The following is a 26,295-nucleotide window of genomic DNA, read 5'->3' as shown; positions in this document are numbered from 1 at the left end:
CTATACAGCTGTACTAATACAGCTGTAACAACCAGCGCTGCAAAATTGTAGATGTAGACATACCCTCAGTCAGAATCCAGTAAAGAGGTCTCCAAAGAAGCAGGGGTGGAGGGCAGCTTGTGGGCTCCATGTGGTTAAAATATCTCAAAGAGCCACAGTTGCTGCAAGGTGGGAGGCATGGATCAGCGTTCATGTCGTGCTCCCTGTTAGTACCCGGGAAGCCACTGATCCAACCAGCAGCCTAAATTCAGTGATGAATCCTGGTTATGTGCCGCCTGAGGCACGTGGCACTTATGCTAAGACTGCCAGGTAAGTAACTGTTCTTCCGTCTTCGGATCCCACTTATGGTGACTTGCTCGCTACTGCTCACCTGAATTTGGCATCTGAGCTAGTTGCCAAATCAGGGCATAATGCTGAGGAAAAGTTTGGGCTGGGCACCAATGAGCAGCCTTGCAGAGTGTTGACATAGGAATATTTCTTAGTCTGGCTGTAGAAGTCATCTGGGATCTCACTGAGGGGGCCTTGAGAGAAGGGGCATATCTGCTCGCTGCTTATAGCTTGTAATGCACTGAGTGATCCACTTGGCTGAACTCTGGGAAGAGGTGGCCTGACCTTTCACAGCCTTCCCCGAAGCTACAAATAAGTGGGGTGTTTGCCAGAATGGCTTGTCCTGACTCAGGAATAAAAAAGGGCTCTGAAAGCATCTGCAGCGTGATGCTTGGGCTCTCCTGCATTTGAGTGTGGTTTGGTGAAGAAAACAGAGATGTTGCTGGTTTGGGTCAAGTGAAGCAAGACTCCACCAGGGTGGTGCTTAAGGTCTCAGCCCCAGGAAGGCAGTTTTGAACGTGAGGTGACGAGAACACTCAGATGAGAGTTCAAAAGGAGGAGGGGCTCCCAAAGGCTTGTCAGACCTACATTAACGTCCCTGAATGCAGGAGGGCCCCCTTCTAAAGAGAGTGTGTGTGGGTGAACCAGTCTTTGAGAGATTTTGGAAAAGTGAGCTGAGAGAACACTGTATGGGGTTGAAAAGGAGGTGATGCAGCAAAATAGAACCTGAGAGGGCAGCTACGCAGCTGAAGACCTCCAGTAGTGCCTTGTGGGGCTCAGGCTATGGGGGTAAAAATGGCAGTGTAGACGTTCGGGCTTGGGCTGGAGCCCAGGCTTGGAAATTTAGCAAAACAGGGAGGGTCTCAGAGCCCAAATGTCAACACTGATATTTTAGCCCTGCCGTGCAAGCCCGAGTCAGTTGACCTGGGCTCTGAGACTCACTGGCGCAAGTTGTTTTGGTTTGTAGCCACCCCCAAGAGAGTGATGGTGAAGCCCCATGACATGAGTGAGAGGGTGTAAGCCAGACTCTTGGGAATAGGGGCTTGCACTGGAGCAAGAGCATGTGATGCCCAGATGGAAAAGCTCTTCCATGCTGAGCTGGTGGAGGGTTTCCAGCTCCATATCAGGAGCTGCTGGACAGCCATGGAGCAATCCTAGGATATAGTGCTCAGCCAGCCAATTTCTGATCAGTCGCTTGTAGCGCCATGGGCTCTGGGTGGAGAATTTGTCCTCAGTGCTGGGAGTGTAAAGCTGGTAGATTGGGGAGAGAAGTTAGTGGCTGTGTGGACAAAGGCCATTAGCTTTGTGAGCCAATACTACCTGGGCCAATAAGAAGCTATCAGAATCACAGTGACTGCAATCTGCCTGATCTTCCTTATCACCCGTTGGGTAGCAGAGAGATGGGTGGAAAAACATGCAGACTTTGGCCCATAGCCTAAAGGTGCCATTAAGGCACCAATGATTTTCAAAGTTACTGCTCAGTTGCTGCTTGACCCCCGTAGATGCCTGTATTTCTGCTGGTCAGCACTGACAAAACTGCCTAAGCCCTGCCCTGACCCTGCTGCTAATGAGCAGCTCGGAGTCCTCACTCAAGCTGATGTCCAGGGTATCTCTACATTGTAATCAAACACCCACGGCTGGGCTGTGTCAGACGACTAGGATTCGGGCTGTGGGGCTATAAAATCGTGATTTAGATGTTCATGCTCGGGCCGGACCCCGAGCTCTGGCACCCTACATGGGGGGAAGAGGGAGGGGTGGGGAGGGTCTCAGAGCTTGGGCTCCGGCCTGAACCTCTACACTGCAATTTTACAGCCCTGCAGCCTGTGCCTGAATCAGCTGATATGGGCCAGCTGCAGGTGTTTGATTGTGGCACAGACATGGTCTCAAAGCAGGATTCCCACTTCCTCATGCACTGTATGGGGAGCCTAAGTACCTAATGCAGGGGTGTGAATTCCATTGGGCGGCAGGGCACCTGGGGGTTAGGTGTTGCACTGCTGAGTGATGCAATGCTTAAGCACCTGGGGCCTTGAGAACAGCATGAAAGACTCTGTGCTAGTACCTGCTCTGGTGCAGAAGCAAGGGCATTTGCTGCTGGCAAACAGCTCTAAGGAGAGGAGCCCCCATCTGTGGAATATAGGCTTGAGAGTGTGCATCAGGGACCATTCATAGGAGAGAGGCATTGTCTGGGCCTTCCTCCTGAGCCTCTGCCTCCTAATGTTCTCACTCTTATTGCCTTGGGAGGTCTAAGAAAGAGCTGCAGCTCATGAAGGGGATTTAGGAAGAGCTACTGCTCATGGGGCCTGGGCCAAGGGCCCACAATGGCAGGGCTAGAGCTAAAGGGATAGGATAGAGAAGGTACTGAGGCCCAAGGAGATGTCTCACAGGGATATTGGGATACTAAGGCATTCTGGAAGGGATCGTAAGGAGGATCCTTAAAGTCTGCTGGTGGTGATCAAGGGTGTGATCTAAGTTGCTCTCCGGGGGTTCCCTGGGAACAGGTTGGGGATGGATGTCTGGAGGAGGGTCCCTGCTAGATTCTGGAAAGAAAGTGTTCTGAGCAAAGAGGAGGAGGAGAAGTCTGTTCTAGAGGTGATGCTGACAGTCTCCTGCTACTGAAAATTTTAATTTTTTCTGGTGCCAAAGAGATTGGTGCAGGTGGCATTGGAACCAAGGCTGGTGCCCTGGTACAGCTGATGACTCTAGTATCCCTACAAAGTGTGTGGGTGCTGGTGAGAAGTCTCTGCCAGCCCTGGGCTTAATTCTGCTCAGAGCAGGGTGACAAATAATTGGCCCTGCTAGTTTGCCCAGGTTGCTCAGGTTTCAGGGGAAGGGGACTCTTTTCTGAAAAGTCAGAAGGCCCATGACTCAATTTCTTTGGTCTCTACTGTTCAAAGGAAGAGGATCAGCACCATGAGTTTCTCTTAAGACTAGTGCTCAGCTCTGCCCTGCCTCCGTGTAGCTTCAGTGGGGAGCTCCCAGATGGTGCCAAATTTGCTGCGAAGGACCAAGTATGTCTGACTGAAAGGAGTTGCGGTCCCTTTCTTGATACCAGCAGTGAATCTTCACATTCCAGTCCCTTTTTACCACTACAGAACACTGTGATTTACCCTGGAACGAATGTCTGGAGAATTTCTAGATTAGCCTTCATAAATGCCAATTAGCTCAAGCTAGTTAACATAATCAATTAGCTAGAGGTAAAAAAGCTATCATGGACATACCCATAGACCTGGTCTTCACTAGAAAAAGACAAGTGAGTTTTCAGTTAACCCATGGTTTTAGCTAACAGGTGGTAACTAACACCAGGTTAAGGCAAGATAGCCTGTAATTTTAACATGTAATTTTAGCAGGTCAAGGTAAACCTGGCTCCCCCGTCTTTTACATCAACCTACTCCATATTAAAACTACAAACTGCCTGGTCTCCACTAGGATTTTGCCTTGTGTTACCACATTTGTGAACATCAGTTAAGAATGCACCTTTTTTCCTAGTGAGGCTGTACTCATATTAACACAAGGGTGTTATGAAGGCTAGTTAATATTTATACACTCTTCAAAGGACCTGCCATTATCTGCAAAGGCTTATCTAATTCTGGACTGTTTTAAGAAAGGTAAGAGATACTGTTGACCTGGGATCGGTAGCTTTTGCTCACAAACCTTTTGACTGGAATGAGTTAACACATTTCAGCAAACACTTGTACTGAAATAGCCAGGAAAAAAGGCAGGGGCACTACCATATTCAAACAAAATTGTTTTATTGAGAGTGTAAATGGAAATTTCTTCATATTGCTTTGATGAAATGACAGACAGCAGCTGTAGACAAATATGCTTTTTTTTTTTTTAAACAAATGAAAATGGATAAGGTAAAAATAAAGCTTTTTTCACTTGTACCTTTAAGCAACATAATCACAATATATACACACAAAGAAAGCTAAAATAAAGCTATGTTGAAACCAAAGCGTTTCAATCAATACATTAGATAATTACAGCTTGTGTCAATAAATACCCAGTTTTTAAACTGTTTAACAGGCAACTTTTTACACAGATACAGAGAGAGGAAAATATATATATTTACAGTTCAGTGCCCTGAAGAAGGGAGAAAAAGAACCAATTTTTTCTTTTTTGGCACCAACACAAATAAAATGAATAAATTATAGAAAAAAAATCCATGAAGGCAGGAATCTTTATCCCCATCGTTCACTTTTAAAATGATAGATATGCAGAGAAACCTAGGAATGTTCTAAAACAGAATCTTACATTAGTGCCAATAAATACAGAATGGTACCGGACACTGTTTGTCAGTATTTTTGATGCCATCTGAAGAATAGAAACTACCACCAATTAGATAATTAAACGGGATTTTCAGAACAAAGAAAAATTCTTGAAATCCTCCATCTGCCAGTAGTTCACCTACAATGGCTCTCCTGCATGGCAGCCAAGTCCCATCCAGCAATTCTTGCTAGGTAAGACTTGTATGCAAGTGTACCATTGCTCTGCACAGCACAGTGCAGGGTCCTCAGTGAGGTTTCCAGTGTGGAAGGAATGCTGGGGGCTCAGTCAGGGTAGCTGGGGCTCCAGGAGCGAAGATGCAGGCTGTCCCAGAGTGGCCAGTGGAGTCTGATGAAGTTAAATCAGACAGCACCAACGGACTCCTGAGCAATACAACCTGCAGCTATACAGAAACCCAGCTATTAGTCACAGCTGCAAAGGGTCACAGTTCAATTTGTGTTGTTATATGTCCATTTAAAAGTTGACCAGCTCAATACAAGCAAAGATCTACAATGGACAAAATAGCTCGCCTGGTATGTGAGAATTTCCTAATTGCTGGTAGCTGTGAACAGCTTGCTGTGCCAATTAGAATACCAAATAATCATTTATTAACTAGCAGGTACAAACCATTATAATCTCTACAGTCAGCTAGATTTATAGTTCAGCCAATGGAAGTGTTTTGCCTCAGCTTTTCATAAGGGTTTTTGTTTCAGCCTAAAATCAGTCAAACTGACACCATCTTTTCTTGCTTGGGAGTCTGCCTATGCTAGCCTAGTCAGCAAAGCAGACACCACGGGGTTACATTCAGAGTATGGGGTCACTACATGCACCACTTTTGTTTAAAACAGCTAGAGCTGGACGTTGAACTCAAGGTACACCAGGCTTTAAAAGGAACAAAATATGTCCCCCATTTGGCTATTGCTCAAGTACAGGTATCACTGTATCACATACAAGAATTTAATCTTTTAAACCTATTTTTAAAGCTGGTAGATTTATATCATGATACCGGGATATACAAACTAGACCAACACACACGAGTAGTGTTGGCACAGGCACTTAGTGTACTGCTAAAATACAGATTATGTCCAATTATATGTAATGGCCAGTGACCTGTTTTCAGACTGATTTAAACACATGTGCCTAAGAAGGCCTCTGATACCCTTTAAAATACTATTTGATTTCTTATTTTTTTTTTTAAAAGATGCTCCAAATTATTCAGCTTTACTTTTTTATTTTAGGTTTTTCTAAAACGTATAAAAGCAATAAATAATCCAATACCTTCGTTTTCATCTAATTGACTTGCATCACTTTAGCTATAAAATGCATATAAATCGTCTGTCCCATCATGTTTTATAATGGTTAGACCCTTGACACTTCAGCGTACTAAGGAGCACTTAAATCGGGAGCATGAGCAGTGTTGCTATCATCTGCTTTGCTCTCAAAGTTCTACAGGCTGGAAAGGTCCCTCCTCATTACATCTGCTGCTGCTAATGGTTCCTCTGCATATTCAGGCACCATAATAGATCATTATCGATCTGATGGCCAAATCCTTAGGCGATTAAATAAAATTATAAAATAATTTACGAAAAAAGTTTTTTTAAATATAGTTAGTTCATATTATTTCTTGACAAGTTTAGGGGGATTGTTTTCCATAGCAGAATTATGGACCTCACACAACATTGTATAATCCCATCCATGAAAGGATTTTTAGCTACCAAGAGGATGTTTTTAATTATGAAAAAACCCCAACCCCCCCTTCCCCCCCAACTTCACCTGGCTTAGGCTCTTTTAGAAATGTTATGCAAAGACGGAAAAGGTATCTGACCATCTCTAAAGTTAATACCTTTCCACCTCTTTTAAAAAACAGTGTTGTCGTCTTTAGGATCTGTGCTGCTAAAGACTTTTATTGCACTTCCAGGTCATTAATAAACCACAGTGCTATTCATGTACTAAAAGGTAAAAAATAAATAAATACAGATATATTATGTAAAAAATATGATTGTACACATAATACATCTGAGGTATTACCAATTTAAATAAGGTTTCATGCTAGTTCAAGCTTCGGTGGCTATTTAAATTCTGGAATTTGCAATAAATAGGTGAAAATGATTATGGATCTAGTGTATGGATCTTTTCTGTAAACCTCTTCAGATTTAAATGTAAGAGCATGGCAGACTCACTCTTATGCAAATCATTTTTCACAATAAATATGGATTCAAAAGTTGTTTTAAAAAGTTTCTGCAACACTGAATATTTTCTAGAAGGGGCTGTTGTGTATGACTGGCAATGTTAACAAGGAGTATTTCTTAATAGGTCTTTTTATACAAAACACAGGTAAATTCGTACTTGAAAGTCTTCTATTTTTTCCAAATTATGAAAGTTTATAAATTTTGCACAAACAGCAAGGGAACTGATTGTAGCTGCAGTATTTCAAAGTGTCCATGTTCTATAAAGACAAAAAATAATTTGTCTGCTTAGAAAGCTTTTTTGTAGTATTTTCTCCTTCAGTGAAAGTTTGCTCAGTACTTCAGTTTTAATTTCAGTTTTCCTTCTTTTTTTAAACTTTCACTGTTTCCATTAGTGATGACTTAATGGCATCTTCTAAAAGCTGATTGTCTGTGAAAGGGACTGGGGTTTCTGGGACAGATTCAGACAAGCCAATTAGAGACTCCAGGAAACAGGTGCTTTGGTCTCCTGCCTGGGGAAAGCCAGGAAAATTAGGCAACTGAAACTGCAATGCTGAAAAGTTATCAAGGTTCTCATATTCCTTTAACGAGTTATAAAGAGGTCCCAAGTTGTAGTCGGAAAATGACTGAAAAAGATCCAAGGAGTCAGAGGAAAGGCTGAGATCTGTGTAGCTCTTTGAGCACTGCTCTGCAGATGATGACACGCAGCAAGAAAGCCCATCACAGTGTGTATCAGCAGTTTCGTCTAGAAAACAACCAGCATCCTGATTGGCATTTTCATCCAGGCATTCGGAGATGTTTGACAAATGGCCAGAGTACTTTCCAGTGCTGAGTTTTTCAGCAGTTGTATCACACTGGTCTTCAATGTTAGCACTAAAGAAGTCAGCAGGATGGAAACAGCTCAAGTTGTCTTGGCAATTATTACTGTTGTCTTCGATGTCGGAATCATTGAAGTGGAGTATTCTTGCCAGGCCGTCGTCATCAATATCAGACTGAGACTTATCTGACGGGACACTCTCGTACTGTTCTTCTGAATCCTCGCTCTGAATGGATGAAATCGAAGAGTCTGTCATATCACTACTACAGCTATTCTCCCCAACAGTCTCCAGGTCCATGTTGAACTGAAAGGCTGGAGTCAATGGGACAGCTCTTTCCTCAAACACGTTTTTCCCTGCCGAACAGCCAAACTGATGCAGCCTGTCCCGGAATGATGATTCGGGTTCTACATTCCTTTCGCTGCTCTGCTGGTTCTTTTCCAGTTCCAGTTTCATGATGGTGTGGATGAAGTGAGTTTGCACTCTAGCCTGGTTAAATTCTATTCTCCCTTCTGTATTTCCACAGCCATCTTTTGTGCAGCCACAAGGGAACGAAGTGTGATCCATCTGCCAGGAAGCAAAGACGACAACACTGTTAGACCTGGGAGATTCTACCTCTGCTTAGGTACTGTAAGGCACAGGGCCCGTAAACCCCAGCATAATGTGAAAGAAAGTGACTGCAAGCTATGAGGAAACCCCAAAACTACAGCATAGCAAGATCTATATAGCAGAAACAGCCTCTATTCAGTGATTCTGAGAAGCCATCTTCATAACAGGGCATACCAACTAGCAGGCAAAAACAAAACGCTCTTTAGAAGAAGGATAGGTCTCAGTACAACTTAAGACCAAAGGAGCTGAAAAGATCTAATGGGTAAAGCATATACCCTTTCAAAGGAAGTGTGTGTGTGGAAAATGTTGGACAAATAATATAAATAGCTATGTATTGATTATATCATATGCACATGTAACAACAGCTATTGGGATAGTCACTGGGGACTGACTCCAGGACCCAGGCTGGTAATAAGCAGAGCGTCTACCGTCTGAAGTAAACGAGTAATTGCCATAACTGGCACCTGCGGTCGATTCACCGTCTGAGGACCAGCCACTAGAGGGAGATGTGTAAAATGAGCTGTACCGTATCAGAGGGGTAGCTGTGTTAGTCTGGATCTGTAAAAGCAGTAAAGCATCCTGTGGCACCTTACAGACTAACAGACATTTTGGAGCATGAGCTTTCGTGGGTGAATACCCACTTCATCAGATGCATGTAGTACACCCACGAAAGGTCATGCTCCAATACGTCTGTTAGTCTATAAGGTGCCACAGGACTCTTTGCTGTACAGTAGGTTGCACACGCGCCATACACTTCTATCCCCACAGCCATGAAATATAATAAATTAACATTTCAAAATCCATGGAATATATCTCACAGAACGTATTTCAAGAGGCAAGCAGCTCCAAGGAAAAACTGAACACGAATTCCTAAATGGAATTACACCGAGAGGGTGATACAGGCCAACTCAGTCTGAAGTTACCTACAGGCAGAAACTTGAAGTTGGCAAGCCAAACTCATCTCTTGGGTATGGGAGTGTTTTTAAAAATGGAGGAGGACTCTGAAGATTGGGTGAAGCTACGCATGACATCACATGATGTAGACTGTCAGCCCAGCTTGACCTCACTTCAGCATGGGATATAAACTCAGAAAAGCCAGGAAATCCAAAGGGACATGATCAAGCCCTAATGTGAGACCCAAACGCGTTTTTTAAGTTTGTGGGCATATGCCTCTGATGCAGCCCTCTGCTCTAACTGCCTACTCGGTTTTGGCAAGCCAGTGGAACATTAAATATGCATCAGTCCTGCTTTAAGTGATCAGTATGGGAGTACAGATTTCCACACGTGGTGGATTTGCAGAAACATGCAGAATAGAAGGGCCTTGGGACATGCACATGAGTGCAAAGAAATACAACACCCACTGGCCATCCCAAGGTGGGGGCTGTCCAGCAGAGATCATGGAACTTTATCTATACTGTTACCCTCATTTTATCTTAAGCTCTTGAGAGGCGTAAGAAGGGCCTAGTTTTCTATGCTCAGAAATAGGTCACAAAGATATGTACACATATACCATTTTTAAGGTAGGTAGCCAGAGCTCAGCCTGTCAATTTCAACAGCGTCCCTTTGACAGTTACCATTTTTTAAATTCAGGTGAGAATTAGTGCATTTTACAATCTGGCTCTGCAAGCAGGAGAACCTAATCTATACTGCGCTTGCTTCTTGCCAGCTAACCTTCCCTGGCTGCTTTTCCTTCTGCCTACGTCAAGTCTGCAGATGCTGCCAAAAAGCCTGGCCGTGTACATAGTTCCAATCTGTGCAAGGACCCTTCTGATATTAAGTTTCAGCCTCGTCTCAGTCCCAGCCTCACTCACATATGTCCCTAATGGATGCAAGGCACGATGCACAGCCTGGGTGGCACAGCCAACAGCACGTACCTGACATTTAATGCCTGCTAAGCTACAGCTGCAGGTCTCTGGATCGCAGAACTCCTGGCAGTCACAGCCGCAGTCTTCACGGGACAGGCGGATGCTGTGCAGCTCCCGTTTCTCCTCTCTGTCGATCTTCTTCACTCCCATCGTTTTGAGCAGAGCACGTCTCTTTTTGGCAGGGTAGGGCTGTAGGAAGAAGCCGTCCTCCAGCTCCACATTGCTCACATCCACGTCATCGTCAGATATGTCCTCAGTAGTGAGCTGGCTGGCCTCCTCAGACTCTGCCGTGCCGTTCACAGTCAGCTGTGCCCAAAGAACAGGAACACAGAGTCAGTGCACCAAATACACTAAAGAAATGCATCTCAACCTAGCCAACAGGCCGCTGTACCAGCAAACACACACTTAGAACTAAGCCACAACAACAAATACATCCCTCCTCCCCTCCCCGGCTATTACTGCACCGTGCCTTTCCAAAATGAGCGTCTGCCATGTGCCATGAAGAGAGGGCTGTGGGAAGAATCAGAGAATAGTGACCTAAAACTGGTGACCATTAAGACCCAGAGGGGCAGAAACTAAAGGGATGGAGGGGAAAGGTCTAATCCTGCTTCTGAAATGCAGCAGCTTTTTGGGTGGTGAGGCAGACACCTAGTAAACTGGTCAAGTAAGAAGAGGAACATTTTGGCCAAGGACACCAGGGCAAATCTTTACTCTTCTCAAGAGAGACGTGAGACGGCCACTGAGCATACAGGAACAAGGTCGCCTCTTGGTAAATTATATTAAATTAATGGAATTCAGTTTCTTTAGTTTTGGAGAACAGAAGAGCTGAGCTGCTCATATCTGCATTTGAACACATGTTTCTAAAGAATCTGGATATGTCAAAACTGATACTTAGACCTCTGAGAGGCCCCTAATGGTAAAGTGGCCATAAACTAATCATAAGTAAGGTTGCGGTTTAGTCACGGAGGTCACCAATTCTGTGACTTCCAAAGAACTCTGTGACTTCAGACAGCCCTGGCTGGGAGCTGCAGGGTCCCCTGCTACCAGCGGTGGCAGGTGGCCTCCCGCAACTCCCGGCCCCCGCGGGTGAAAGAGGAAACGCCCGCTGCTCTTCACAGCCCCAGGTGGCCCAGAGACCACACACAGCTCTCCACTTGGGGAGGGGCAGGAGAGACCCCCAGAGCTCCCGAGTTCACAGCCCGCAGCGGAGGGGGACCCTGGAGCTCCCAGCCCATCCACAGCTGCTCAGGCTTCTCATTTTATCATGGATATTTTTAGGAACAGTCAGGGACAGGTCACAGCTTCCGTAAATTTTTCATTATTGCCTGTGACCCATCTGTGACTTTTACTAAAAATATCCTTGACAAAATCTTTGCCTTAGTCATAAGGACCTGCACCAGCTAATGATAAATGATGCCACATGTTATTACTCACCTTCCATTTCAATGCCTCCAGCTTCTCCTCTTTTAACCGCTCCTTGAGTTTCTCCCGCCGAACGTTCTCCTGTTCCTTTGAAAATTCTGCCAGTGTAAACTGCCTGGACGAACTGTGCTTGCTCATCATCCCCAGGGTACAGCCACCCCGGCTAGGCACGCTGGTGAACCCCTGGCAGCGTGGAAAGTAAAACACAGTGACCTGGTCGAATTCCACATTGTTCTTCTTTAACCGTTTGGTTTTCTTCAGGATGGATGTAGCTAGAAAGACAGAAATGAAAAAAAGGCACATGACATTCCTCTCCTATGAACAGATGAACATTAATGTTAACAGCTGCAAAACAGTGTAAGACTACATAAATCAACAAGTTAGTATTAGGCCAGTATCTCAGCAGACAGATCTAAAGTGCAATATGCAAACACATTTCAAGGCAGGTGAAGGTGGTGCACGAAAACATAGCCAATATATTTCTGCTAGCAAAGAACACTGATCTGTCTTTTCTCCTCCTCACATTGATTTCCTCAAGAGCATTTACATTTTCTTCAAGTATAGCAGAGCATAACAAAATGGTGTATGTGTGTGTGTGAGATTTTAAACACCTCATGGTATGTGTGTGAGAGAGAGATGTTAAACACCTCAGTGTCCTCTCTATATGCTGTTAGCATCACAGCTTTTAGGGTACTTTACATTTACTCCTCAGATTCTCTTTTACAGACCCGCAAATAGTTTGCTTACTGCAGCTTATATGGGAGAGCACACAATTACCAACAGCTGCTTTTATGGTACTTCCTTTTGCAGCCACTGGGAGGAACTATGAATCTGTACTTTATTCTCAAGAGACTAATTTGAGAGCAGCTGCAAAGATATTAATCTTTATACAGGTGATCCCAATATAAACATTGGCAACACAACACTCTGGTTTATCTTAAAACTGCTATAACATGCTTTATGTATTCAGAAAGTTTAAAATATAATCTCTCCAGAGATACCTCGTTTTACATTGTCTAGTGTGAATATAAATATATAACAGATCAGATTTACTAGTCTACAGGAGTAATTCCAGAATCACTCTGTTGCGCTGCACCTATCAGGACATGTAAAATGGAATGCAAAATTGTGGCAATATTGGTTTAAGGAATTACTTTTCCTGCAACATTGAACATGTTAGGAAGAAGAAGCAGCAAAAGACTAAATTAGCTCGTTTTCCCACTATCTCTGCTAGATTCTCATAGAAGGTGGATGAAGTCCTAGTCAGCAAAGAGATAATCAAATTTTAGAGCCCGAACCATTGACAATTATATAAGCAGACCTCACATGGCAGACGGAAAGTCTCCAGTTACTGGGGGGACAGCTCTTTGCAATGACAATGGCCTCCCATCTCACTCTCTCAGCTAAAACAGCAATTTAAAAAAAACTTGCCTTGTCTGTATATGAAAAGTTGCGCCAGAATTTATTCTACATCTTTCCAACTACACTGGTACAATGTCCTAGTGCAGACACACTTAAAATGGGGTAACCCTTGTTTACACGGGTTTAGCTTAAATCAGTAGTTTACCAAACCCTACTGTGCTAGGCACAGTATACACAGAGTAAGACAGTAAATGTCCTGAAGGAGCTTGGAATCTAACTACGAGACAGAAGAATTATCCCCATTTTACAGATGGGAAACTGAGGCTGCAAAAAGAACCAGTGACTTGATCCTGCAAAGGGAATCACTGGCAGACTGTTCTGAACTCCGATAGAACAAGAAGCAATGGGCTTAAACTGCAGCAAGGGAGATTTAGGTTGGACATTAGGAAAAAGTTCCTAACTGTCAGGGTAGTTAAACACTGGAATAGATTGCCTAGGGAAGTTGTGGAATCTCCATCTCTGGAGATATTTAAGAGTAGGTTAGATAAATGTCTATTAGGGATGGTCTAGACAGTATTTGGTCCTGCCATGAGGGCAGGGGACTGGACTCGATGACCTCTCGAGGTCCCTTCCAGTCCTGGAGTCTATGATCCCAAAGCTAGACGTGAACCATCTCCTTCCTCCTCTGACCAGAACTACTATGTATATCGAATTGGAATGGCCAGCTAAAAACTCAAAAGGGTGTTTGCAGAGGTGAGGTGGGATCAGGTACCCCTGAAGCTTAGAGAAGTGCAGAACTGGAGTTAGTCATGCCCACTTTTAACAGTAAGCCTCATTTACCAACAGATAAACATTTCTTAGTTTAGTCTAAAGGAGCATTGGTGCAGCTATGTTAGCAGCTTCTGCTAAACACATCAGCAAAGCTTTCAAGCTCTCATACTGGTCATTGTCATCATTTTAATGACATCTTCTCACTCGGTATGGCATTTTTGTGTAGTCTTGGCTTAACCATTTAAAAATATTTATTCTTTACCAGAACACCCCATCCATAAAAAATAAAATGAATATAATTATACTTTGCTTCCCTTTCCCCCTCGTCCCCCCCACAAAAAAAATTTATTCTCATTCCTGACACTTTTTAATCAAGCCAGAGCATACAGAAAGTCCATTGTTATTTCACAAAACCCAGAGGACAAAAAAGAATGAGACTCTTTATTATTACAAGACTTCTAATGCCTTTCCAGACCAGCGCATGTTTGTGTATGTCTGCTAAGTGGACCTTAACTGCAAGATATTCGCAGGGCTCAAGAATAATTTCCTTGGTAAAGCTATTTCCCTTAGCTGAAGATTATGCGCATTGTAATTTTTGGATGATAAGTGAGGGAAGTTCTTATGTGTTTCCCCAAAGCAACCCAAACTGGTAGTAGCTGCTAGGAAAACAAAATAGCATTTGTCTGTACCAGCAATGTGTCAGATGTGTCACATTATGTGGCAAGTTCTCCAGTTTGCTTACAAAACCATTCTTAGTATTAACTAAGTAAGCTATTGGTTAATCACTTGTACCCTACTTTTTGTTTTTTTTAATGGGCACCTATAACTAACATTTAGGCCTCTAGTTGCCCATTTAGATACCCGAAGGTAGATTTAGGTACTTAACTTCAGGCTCCTAGCTTTGCAAATTAGGACCTCTATGCAAATTCATAGAGGCCCTAATTGTTATAAAATACAGGAGTAAACAGTTGCAGAAAACTAGCCTTAAAATGCAGGCTAAAGTAAATGGACCATATTTATAAAATTATATGCACTAGACTTCTTAGACTCATTCCATAGTTCACAATGAATAAATCAGTGTTTGCCAAGAACTTGGGAGTGACTATAATGACTATCCACAGAGATAGTGCCATGTTTTAAAAATCTGTTTGCAAAGTCTTTGCACATATGTGGACTCCATGAGAATACAGCCCCACTATCTGGATATAACAACATATACTGCCGTGGGATACTTACGAGTGAAACTGGAGGGTAAGGCAGTGCTGGGCTTGCTGTCTCCCGGAGAGTTTTCCTCATCTGTTTCCCAACCTGACGAGGCCGAAGAAGAGGAGAAAGGGGAGCAGGAGGAAGAGGAGCAGTAGGTGGCATCATCCTCCAGTTCATCATACTTCCTTTTCAATACTCCACTCATGGTTATTCGGTATTTTTCATATAACTGAAAAATAAGGGAGAAATGAAAAATAAAGCATGAATGACAATGGATGTTTTTCACAAGGGGTGAAATTCGCTCCTGCACAGGGAGCCAACACAAATACCAAATACCACTTAAGCCTTATTTTGAGGGCTTCACTGGCATTTCAGTGGCTTCTGTGCCAGCTCTCTGCACGTGGCTAAGATTTACCCCTATGCACCTAAAGATCAGAGGGAAAGATGTTTAGGCCACCTACCTATAAGTCACACATTTGCTACCTCACATTTGCAGGGCTGTTCCCTCACAACCTTAATAGGTGGTGGAGCACACCATGATTTCAGTTTCTACATCCATGAAAGCTGTCCCCTGATTTCCACCATAATAGGAACAGTTACTGCTTAAACTGCTATGGTTTTTGAACACATCCAAGCCTCTCCCCTAGGTTAACACACACACACACACACACACACACACACTGTCTCTCATTCATTCCATCAACATAAATGTTAACAAACAATAACTATTACATTTTGTGCAGTAAATCTCCTAACCCAAATCACTTATTAGGAATTTACAGCTCTAGCTTCTTGCTAATTACAAAAAGAAGCCAGTTTGTTGAGAACAATCCGTTGCCATGATTTACTTGCTTCAGTCCCCTGGGGGCTTATTAAATGAAGCACTGAAATACAAATATATCAAATGCAAGAAACAAACCTTCCTCTCAGTTTCTTTCAGGTTCAGCCCACTGTTCACTAAACCATGCGTTTACTTTGTGTTATATATCACACACAGTACCAATTAAAAGCAATAGAGCTAATTAAAAAAAAAAGTAATTCTGTACTTGAACAAAATTTAGAAATCCAGAAATTTCCTTTTCCAACTTCCAACCCACCAAACAACTTCACATTTAATCCTTTAGCATCTTTGGAATAAGAATTTCCTGCAACAAAAAGACACTGCACTTTGTATATAATATACTAACTGAATCATATCACTTACTCTACAGCTCAGAATGCACTGAGTCAGAACACTCTTGGGGAGAATTCTGTTTGGACCAAAGACCTTTTCTCCCTATAAAACCCTAGATACAACAACCTGGATGCCTCTCTATTTTGATAGAAATCACCACTGATCTATTTAGGTTTGAAGTGGGTGAGCATGTAACCAGACATCACAACAAGATTATTACTGGAAGAATGACTCACTATGATTCAAACCAGCGCATTTGTATATTTATCAGTAACAAACATGTGAGGCTACAAATCATGACATCCCAGAGCTAGAGTTCAGAGACTTCCTTTGGCAAGGAAATAGGTGCAGTTTATGAGAATCACCCACTCTTACTGACGGAGGGATGACACAGTGGGGTTCCAGTCACTTGGCATGGCACAAGAACGGCTGCTTCTTAGTAAGCAATTTTAGCAGCCTACGAAACTAAGAGGCTATTATCAGAAAGTGTCGCTGAATGGTAAGAATGGAACTCGATCCCAAGTCCACACAGTCAAACACAGCTGACATGGGAAGCAAGACGAGCAGAAGGATGCTGCCCCCTTCTCTTTTCCAGGCACCTTACAAAAAAGGTCGACAATTAAAATATAAAATGTCACAGTTTAAGATTCGTTAGAAAACATCTAGTGAGTGAAGCTTGGTCACGGACACTAACAGTTACCAAGCTGCTTATTACCAAGTTACACAGAACTTGAACTGCATGGAATTCAGGGATCTCACAAGATTGTTCCATTTAACATCCTTCATTCTAAAAAACCCCAAAGGCATCCTTTAACGCCACACTAACTTAGAACACAAGGACGTGTCGGATATGTATTAAAAACAGGCTTGCAATCTTACGAAGCCCAGTGTTATACCTGGCTGCCAAAAACTCTCCTCCCTAACCAAGGTTAGACTTTTCTATTAGCACACGTGTTTGTGACCATAATTGTATTACTACCTCTTTCCTTTGCATGTCTAGTCTGTTAATTCTTCTTTAAAAGCTCCTACCAAGTGTGGGCACACGGCAAATAAATAAATAAATAGATAAATGCATATTTCAAAACCTTTTCATGAGATTTTAACATTTCAATGGCATTGCATAAGAATACTTAGCGCATCTATATAGCTCTTTACATCTTCAAAGCTCTATACAAACACTAATTAACTATGTTGACAAACAGCTTTCCATAAGACAATAGTCTCTAAAAGGTTAAAAATTGCCGGCTGTAATGGCCCTTTGGTTATAAGAAAGTTAATCATTTACTGCAGCGTGGCTGTTAGTGGGGCTTCAAAGGCACTAGGCTATGCAACTTTCTAATCTGAAGTTGGGTTCACTAAAGAGCATTTTTTATACAATATTTTCATACTAGGGAAAAACCAACTGTTTCCCCAGCCTCTTTTTACACCCTTTATTGACAGCTCTAACATGACAAGGAGACAGAACTAACATTGCAGGTGGTTTAGCCACAGTTGTTTTTTTGGCCTTAATCCAAAACAGATGGGAGGGTGGTGGATTTGGATATCTTCCATCAGTAACACCACATGTACTACCTGACACCTGGCTTAACCCCTTTGCTACTTTCCACTGAGCTCACCAATCCTATTCAGCAAGAACTCCCCAGTGACCACAGGGAAGCTTTGCTGTTAGTATAAATTCTCACTGTACTTATGTGCTTTCTCCCCCATTTTACAAAATGAACAAGAACTCGGTAGCTTAAAAAACAACAACCACCCATCTTCTCAGGGTGGGGGTTGAAACAAGCTCTGTGCAGAAGTCTGTGGTTTTATTCAGCTCCGTTTTACAAGTCTCTTCCAATGATATCATTGGAAAATTAGGAGTGACTGAGCTAGTACTCAACTACTCCTTCCTCTATTGTTTGTTTGATTTCCCTCCCCCTACTTCAGAGCACTGGGGTGGAGGGGAAGTAATTTAAAGCAGCCCCAGTTGTGTTAAGGAGTAATCACTCTTCACTCTCTCATGCCTCTGTGCTTGTGGACAGCTCATTTGTAAAGCATACATGTGTATGCAGCTTGGCAGCTGCTCCTTACGTCACAGTCACCTTCCACCCCAACATGCAGACTTTAGAGCTACATCATCTGCAAGGGATCCCACATTTTAAACAAACAGGCAGGAAAGTAACCCCTCTCTTTGCTTGTGCCATCTGAGCCAGCCCAATGGCTACTATGACAGATGTCAAGCAGCAAACACAGGAAACTTGTGGAATGGTCAAGGTCGCACTACAAAAAAGATAAATAAGGAAATAACATAGATCATGTTAAGCTCACTTAAAGCAAAGCCCTGCTTCAAACCCCCCCCCCCCCGAACAATGTAAACTACTGCTTTGGAGGAGTGTTACCTTTGAAATCTGTGCTCACAGACCACCTATGCTGAAATCAGCCACAACCATCTTCCAACTCAGCCTGACCAACAGCCAAATTCTGGCCTCTCTTCCATCTCCCTGATTGCTCAGTCGCTAATCTGTGCCTCAAGAGATACGTTTGGCAGTTTGGTGGTACTGACAGGCTACCACTGGGCATAAAAGAGAACCAAAACCACAACAATTTCACTTGCTGGCAAAAAGGTGGCACGTTAGAAATATTGAAAGCAAAGGCTACAACAACATGCCTGGTTGCTTACAAGTTACATTTGTTTTTATTTCGTTTAATTGGCCTGTACGTGCACTTCCAAGATGACACTCAAAGTTGGCTGGCCTAAATGGCTGTTGACAGTGGGCTCATTATAAAGTGGGAAAGTATCAATGTGAAAATCAACACTGACCAGAGAACACATGAATAAGGCACATACACTGGTCTGTTTATAAAGACGCAGCAAATCATGTTACAGATAAACAGATGGCCTTAATGATTGTTGGACTGAAGCACAAAACCATGATCAAGGTAGGTTGTAATCTTGGATTACCTAATGGAATGAAGTCCAGTATAAAAGTGCTCACCATGCATAAGGTATTTTCCCCAAGAGTGGGAAGAAGGAAAAAAAATGTATCACTTCTCTTCATAAGAATGAAGTGAGCTAAACATTTAGGGAAAAAATAACCCACTACAGCATGACAAAGTTATTTCAAATATTTTATTGCATTGTCAATGCATAAGTAGAGATCATGCAAACACAGTTCTTGATTAATGGCAAAAAGCTTTTACTGAAACTGCTCTCCCCCTTACCCAAAGCATTTTTCCCTTTTCTGTTTTTGATTTTAAGATGGAACATTTCCCCAGGTAGAGTTTTAAAAACTTTTTCATGAACTATACAGATATAGTGAAGCTGCATCCTCAGCGTCTGGTTGCACCCACCCAAAAAGAAAATCCTACAGAATAAACATTTGAGGTAAAGCCAATCACTTTTCTGTGAGAGCAGAATTCGGCCCAGGGATCTGAACACCACCTTGAAACTCTGATATCTCTTAGCCTGTTGAATGATCAGTCAACAAAACCTGAATGCCAATTTATGCCCAGTGAGGATATTTTAATTGCAGTAATTCCACAATTAAAATGTCTGTATCGGACATAAATATGCTTTTAAGAATAAGCCACCAAAACTACAGAGCAGCTTGAGAAAGGGTCCTATTCTTGCACTCTCAAAGTCTGCAAATACCATATACACTTTTTTTTATACATAACCTGAAATAAAATAATCCCATCTCCCTTTTGGTTGCCAAAAAAGACATTCTGTTCTTGGCTAAGACTCCTTACTCATCTATTTTACTGAAAACAGCTTTTTGAACAAGTACATAATGCGATGGATGAAACCCGCAGGAATTCCACTAGCACCGCAACTCCCACTATCTTGGGAATACTTTCTAACAAATATTTAGCTCAGATGTGCATTCCTCTCTCTCTTTTTTTTGAGCATCAAACTTGGGGCAGAGAGGGGATGTCTAGTGGGGGAAGGGGAATTGAAACGGCTAACTCCTATTTCTGGCGCTCAGCAAGTCGCAAGGCAAAGCCCTAGTACACTGGAATGCAAGGAATTAATGTTTTAACTATCCTACTCTTGGACTACACGTAAACAGTAAATATTTCAAGTAATTTAGATTTAAGAAGATTTGGCATTTCTTTGGTCAACCAGAGGAAAAGCAACCAAAAACAATAGTGTTCCTTTAGTCTATTTATAACCAACCCTACAATAAATTATGTTTGTGTATGCAAGTTGCTGGTCGTTTTACTGCAGAATATAAACTATTTGCATTTTTACTTCATAGCTATTATATGCAATTGTACAATTGAAGGGTTGCAAGGTAATCAACCAAGTCAAACTACACAAACTTCTTATACTAGATCCAGTTGCTGTAGGTTCTGTATTCACTAGTACCAGGTTGGACATCCATGCTTATAAAGAGCATCAGAAAGGACACCAGTCTGCAGTGACACTTTAAAGTTTAGTTTCATGTCTGAGGAGCCAATGCATGAAGGAATTCAAGATTTGTGCAAAAGTAAATTAAAAGTGCAGCTCTACTCTGAAAAGCAACTTCGTAAAAATGTTGTTATGGACTTAAATATTTGTTTTTCAGTAACTTTCAGATCAAATCTGTTCCATTTACAAGTAAAAAGATGCCAGCTCTGCATGCAACCTGGAATCCGAAAGTCTAGGTGGGTTCTTTCTGGCTCATGGATCAATAACAACAAAGAGTCTGCAACTGGAAATTAGTTAGCAATTCTGTTGATCCATGAGTCAGATTAGAATACAGCTCTGTCCCCCAGGGCTATGGTGGGTCTGCACGTCTGACAAGAGCAAATATTAGTTTAAAAACACCACCATGTATTTTAGTTGGGAAGGACACTGAATACACTCACAGAGCAAGTCTGGAGTAAGACAGTGCAATTTTTACAGTCTCTCTTTAGACTAGGTGGCACTCATTTACATGCCTCTGTTGACTGCAGGTCAGATGATCCTGGTATCTAGCATTAACAAAAATTGGTGTAGAGCAGAGCTTTTAATTTAACCATCTGAATTTCAGATATCTAAAAACAGAGGTGCTTTCACTGAAGCTTCTAGATTACTTAATAATCAGTATTCTCCTGGCATTGATCCACTGAGCATCCATTCATTTAACTATTTTAATTTTCTGGATAGTTGAGTGGTTTCCATAGCACGCTGTTACATGCTCTCGCCTTATAATATCACCAGGTTTGATGTAGGCATTTTGAGGAAGCTACCATAAAAAGAACCACCCTACAAAGGAAAGTGCAAGAAAAAAGGTCGTCTCCCTCCCAGTTTCCTGCTCAAGCATGGAGTGAGAAGCAAGGGATAACCAGCCTCACAGACCGTATTCCAAGAAACACAAGCCTTGCTTTCCAGTTCAAACTAGATCATTTTAACCCAGCTGGGTACGGTTTCATAACCTTACTCTGGGTAAAAATAGACTCTGCCTACCACGCAACAGGAAAAATTGAACTAGTCAGTGCCACAGAATAAAAGTATGAATCAGTTTATAGTGCAAGTTTATTCCTATGCCAAAATATTTTTCATAGGAAGAACTTAAGAACTTTCTCTAACACTTTTCAAAAAGCCAAGCCTGTACTTTCCCCACCATGCCATTATCTCTTGTTCACAACTGGAAAGGTAAATAAAAACAGCAAAATATATAGGAGATTATCCAATTTGGCTGCTAAAAAATCAAACTTCCAGGTCTACTTGACAGGGATCTTACTATAACAAATATGAAAATACAGTGTGCACTTTGTCTAGGAAAATCCTCTATTTGATTACGCCTTATGAATAATTCACAACAGGTTTCCATATTTGTCCTCGAGTAGGTACACACTGTACATTACCTTTTCTCCTATGTGTGCACACTTTTCCTGCACTAAATTATTAAAAGGCTTGCCAGCAACTGTATGGTCTATTAGAGTGAAACACATATCTACCAGATCCTAAAACAAACCTCCCAACCCTGATGGCTTCACTTAAAATTGCTTAGAAAAGCTCCAGTTGTAAAATGTTAGACGACTAGTTAGTTCAATGCAACAAATAACTACACATTTACATTTGTAGATGGCTAGAAACATTTTCTGTTGATTCCAATGATTTTTTTAATTGGACATTTTACTAGGACATCATTACTTTAGAAAAAAGTTTTCATGCATATCAACCTTTTTCTAAGACTAGATTGTATAATGTGGGTGTGACATACAATCTAAAGAAAACCTATTTGGTTTGAGGGGAAAAAATACACATTCATGAAACTTTACCATTTTAATCCAAGTATAAACTTGAAGAAAAGTCAGATTGTTTACTTAAAAAATTAAGACAAGAGCCACTGCTCTGGGAAGATGAAACTGATTTGCATACAGTTCACAGAAAAAGTCACAAGCTGTGGGGGTAAAAGTACCTTCCTGCCTGGTGTTTGGACAGCAGGACAATGCAGCTGATCAATTTGTCTCTAAACCAGTAGGTGTTGCTGTGGCAATGGAAAAGTACTGTCAGTTTTGCAAATTTGGGTGTTATAACTATCAAGTGCCCCCATTTCTTCAAATATCAACAGAAAATTCAAACTGCAGCCTTTAAACATGGAGAGCATTAGGCTCTTTTTGTCAAGACAAAACTGAGTGTCACCACCAAAACGAAAAGTTATTCTCTACATTTACACTTATAGTGTGAAACCAGTTTGATGCATGAGCAGCATTAATATATCCTTAAGGAATGCCATATAATAAATGCTCTGGTTGCTTTTCTCCTGTTGCCACTGATGTGAGAATACTGAAGCTATTTCAGACACCACCTGGGCATCTAGAAACGAACCTGATTTTAATCATGAGTCAAGGGCAGAAAACTACATCCAAAGGCATCTCCACTAGCTTGCCTACTGGGAAGGGATCTTATGCAGCAGTCTATATGACAGAATGGAAAACCTTCAGTTTAATTTCCTCAGTGGATGAAACAACGTTAGTGTCCGCCTGGGACCACGCAAGGAAGAGAAAAGCAGGCATCAAATTCTTTAAAAGCAATAGAAATCCCCTGCCTTGTTAATTTGCCCAGAGGGAATGTGCATTCCCTTCAGAGGAGATAGCCCAGCATGGAGCCAGAGATCATTATCTCTTCGGGCTGGGGGGGGACCTGGGCTTCTTAATGAACTTCTTTTGAACTGATTTGGTGCCCATCACTCCAGGACGTGGGGAGGGGACGGGCCGCCTCTCAGTGCAGCCGCTGGGAGCGAGACTCAGCAGCCAGAGGAACTTTTCCCAGCTACATGTTACTGACCGCGGCCCTGGGGACACCAGCGCCTTGTACAACCGGGGCTCGGGTCACTGGGCAGGCAGCGCGCTCCGCGGTCAGTCTGAGGAGCACGGGCCGGGACACCCCCCCGCCCCCGTGGCAACCGGTAACGCTGGGCCCCATGACACCCCCCACCCCGGCGAGGGACCCTCGCGCGGCTGCACCAGTCCCCCGCCGCCATCTCGCACTGTGCTCCCCGCCCCGACTGGAAGGGGGCGCTACCCCCCAACGCATTTCCTCTCCCGCCCCCACGCCAGCCCCCGGCACTGGCCTGTGCCCCCCCTTTCCCATGCGAGGTCCCGAGCCGGCGCCCACTTTACGCCCCCTCCTCCCGGCTGCCAGGTCCCGGGTCTCGGCAGCGCCCCCGTCCGGCGACTCAGCTCCCCCTGCCGTGCGCCCACCTCCTGAGGCGCCCCCACTCCGTTCTCGGGTGCTTGCCCCCCCGGCTATCTGCGCCCCCAGCCCCTCCAGTCCGCGGCGTCTCGGCTGCGCCCCCCCAGATCCCCGCCCCCTCCAGTCCGGGGCGTCTCGGCTGCGCCCCCCCAGGTCCCCGCCCCCTCCAGTCCGGGGTGTCTCGGCTGCCCCCCCCCGCTCCCCGCCCCCTCCAGTCCGGGGTGTCTCGGCTGCCCCCCCCCGCTCCCCGCCCCCTCCAGTCCGGGGCGTCTCGGCTGCGCCCCCTCCCCAGGTCCCCGCCCCCTCCAGTCCGCGGCGTCTCGGCTGCGCCCCCCCAGGTCCCCGCTCCCTCCAGTCCGGGGTGTCTCGGCTGCCCCCCCCCCCGCTCCCCGCCCCCTCCAGTCCGGGGCGTCTCGGCTGCCCCCCCCCCCGCTCCCCGCCCCCTCCAGTCCGGGGCGTCTCGGCTGCCCCCCCCCCCGCTCCCCGCCCCCTCCAGTCCGGGGCGTCTCGGCTGCCCCCCCCCCCGCTCCCCGCCCCCTCCAGTCCGGGGCGTCTCGGCTGCCCCCCCCCCGCTCCCCGCCCCCTCCAGTCCGGGGTGTCTCGGCTGCGCCCCCCCCAGGTCCCCGCCCCCTCCAGTCCGGGGTGTCTCGGCTGCGCCCCCTAGCTCCCCACCCCCTCCAGTCCGGGGTGTCTCGGCTGCGCCCCCCCAGGTCCCCGCCCCCTCCAGTCCGGGGCGTCTCGGCTGCGCCCCCCTCCCCGGCTCCCCGCCCCCTCCAGTCCGGGGCGTCTCGGCTGCGCCCCCCTCCCCGGCTCCTCCCGCAGCGCCCCCTCTAGCCCTGGGTGCCCCCCTCCCGCTCCGGCGCCTCTGCTGCTCCCCTTTCCTCTCCCCAAGAACAGCAGCTGCGCTGGAGCCAGCCCGAGCCCCGGAGACCTCCCCCTCCCCAAAGTCACCCCGAACCCCCAGCCCCTCCGGGGCCAGGCACCGGCCCCCCGAGAGAGCAGCAGCCGGAGACACCTACCTGCGCCTGGGTTCCGGGGCCGGCGAGCGAGGGAGACGGAGGCGCGCCGAGCAGGCGCCAGCAGCCCCGGCGGATCGGCTCCGGGCTCCGCAGCTCGCAGGACGGAGCCTTCGCTCAGCCTCGCATCGTCTAGACGAGCGGCTGCTGCTGTCTGGAGCTGCGGAAGGACTGGCTGTGCCTGGCTCGGCTCTGCGCCTCCCTCCTCCTCCGGGCGCAGCAGCGCTGCCCTTTTTCGTCAGTGGAAAACTCCTGGGCGCTGACGCAGGCGGTGACAAGGGAGCCGGAGCCAGAGCCCTGCCTGCCTCCAGCCCACACTCTGCTTCCTGCCCCCTCCCTCGGCGCAGCCCGGGAGCAGAGCGAGTCCTACCTCCCCTCCAGGAGAGAAATTACAAGGAGCAGGGAAAGGGGAGAGAATGAGTCAGTGTCTGGCTGCTGGGAGAGGCCCCGACTGACATCAAGGGCTCCTGTGTTCAGGGGGACAACATGGTACACACCTAACAACAATGGGGGGGGGAGGGCGTCAGACTCAGGACTCCTGGGTTCTAGCTCAGATGCCCTTCCTGATTAACTGAGTGACCTTTGACGTCATGGCACCTAACAGAGCCTTGGTTTGCCCATATGTGGAGAATTGGATATCCAGATGCTAGGTTCCCTTCTCTGTTGGTCCTTTGATCCTGGGCAGTTGATGTCGGCTCCATGCCTCAGTTTCCCAGTCTGTCATGGGGAGGACAATTATACCTGTCCAACTTTGTAATAAAGGGTTCCAAGATCTATGTGGCTGAAAAATGCTAAGTGTTACGTCATACGCTACATTTATAGTGACAGTCCTGATATTCGGGGATTTTTCTTATATAGGCTCCTATTACCCTGCATCCGACACATGCATGCATCCGACGAAGTGGGTAGTCACACATGAAAGCTCATGCTCCAACACATCTGTTAGTCTATAAGGTGCCACAGGACTCTTTGCTGCTTTTACAGATCCACTAACACGGCTACCCCTCTGATACTTATTATCCCACACTCCCCCCACCCCATCCTGATTTTTCACACTTACTATCTGGTCACCCTATTTGGGCGCCACAGGCAAAAGGTGCTATATGGTATTTTACAAGCAATAGATGTACAATATCTATGAAAGACAGCCACTTGAGGGGTGGAAAGCAGCAGACAACTGGTAGATAAAAGGAAGGACATCTTTAGCCAAGGATGCATAAGCAGGAGAAACAGCACTGCTTATAGAGCATGCACTGGAATCTTTACTGTCCTGGTGGCACAACTGGAACATTGGTTTTGAAGGACTCTTCTGAAAAAAAAAAACCCATGCCATATGTAGTTCCTTTTATGAAGAGCTTATATTAAAGCAGTCCAGCATTGAACCTTTGGTGCCAGGGTGTTCATTGCTTTGAAATACCACTGAGTTATAGGAAGGTTTGTTAGAGGATGACACATTGGGGTTTCACTGTATAATAAAGAAGGGGGGGGAGGGAGAGGAAGGGGTATCACCTTTTTGTTAAGGTGCTTTCTGCTTGAGATGCATTATTTAGAGGATTCCTAAAGACAAATTAACAAAGGGGATGGTTCCACTTCAAAGAGAAATTGCCCTGATAAAAATCATGTGGGCTGGAGTG

At 44.8% G+C, this 26,295-nt stretch overlaps 1 protein-coding gene across 1 annotated transcript; it reads right to left on the bottom strand.

Moving 5' to 3' along the window:
- Nucleotides 1-4,059: 4,059 nt before the first annotated feature.
- On the bottom strand, nt 4,060-24,862 carry CSRNP1 (cysteine and serine rich nuclear protein 1). Its single transcript, XM_050941534.1, has 5 exons — nt 24,665-24,862; nt 14,857-15,055; nt 11,500-11,759; nt 10,075-10,371; nt 4,060-8,158 (listed from the first exon to the last, which is right to left on the bottom strand). Exons 2-5 carry the CDS (start codon nt 15,029-15,031, stop codon nt 7,148-7,150), a joined length of 1,743 nt encoding a protein of 580 aa, XP_050797491.1. The 5' UTR covers nt 15,032-15,055; nt 24,665-24,862; the 3' UTR covers nt 4,060-7,147.
- Nucleotides 24,863-26,295: the final 1,433 nt, after the last annotated feature.

The sequence above is a fragment of the Gopherus flavomarginatus genome, chromosome 2, assembly GCF_025201925.1.
Source record: "Gopherus flavomarginatus isolate rGopFla2 chromosome 2, rGopFla2.mat.asm, whole genome shotgun sequence".
Taxonomy (NCBI): Eukaryota; Metazoa; Chordata; order Testudines; family Testudinidae; genus Gopherus; species Gopherus flavomarginatus.
Note: the sequence above shows the minus strand (reverse complement) of the source record. Positions and strands in the feature narration are given on the sequence as shown.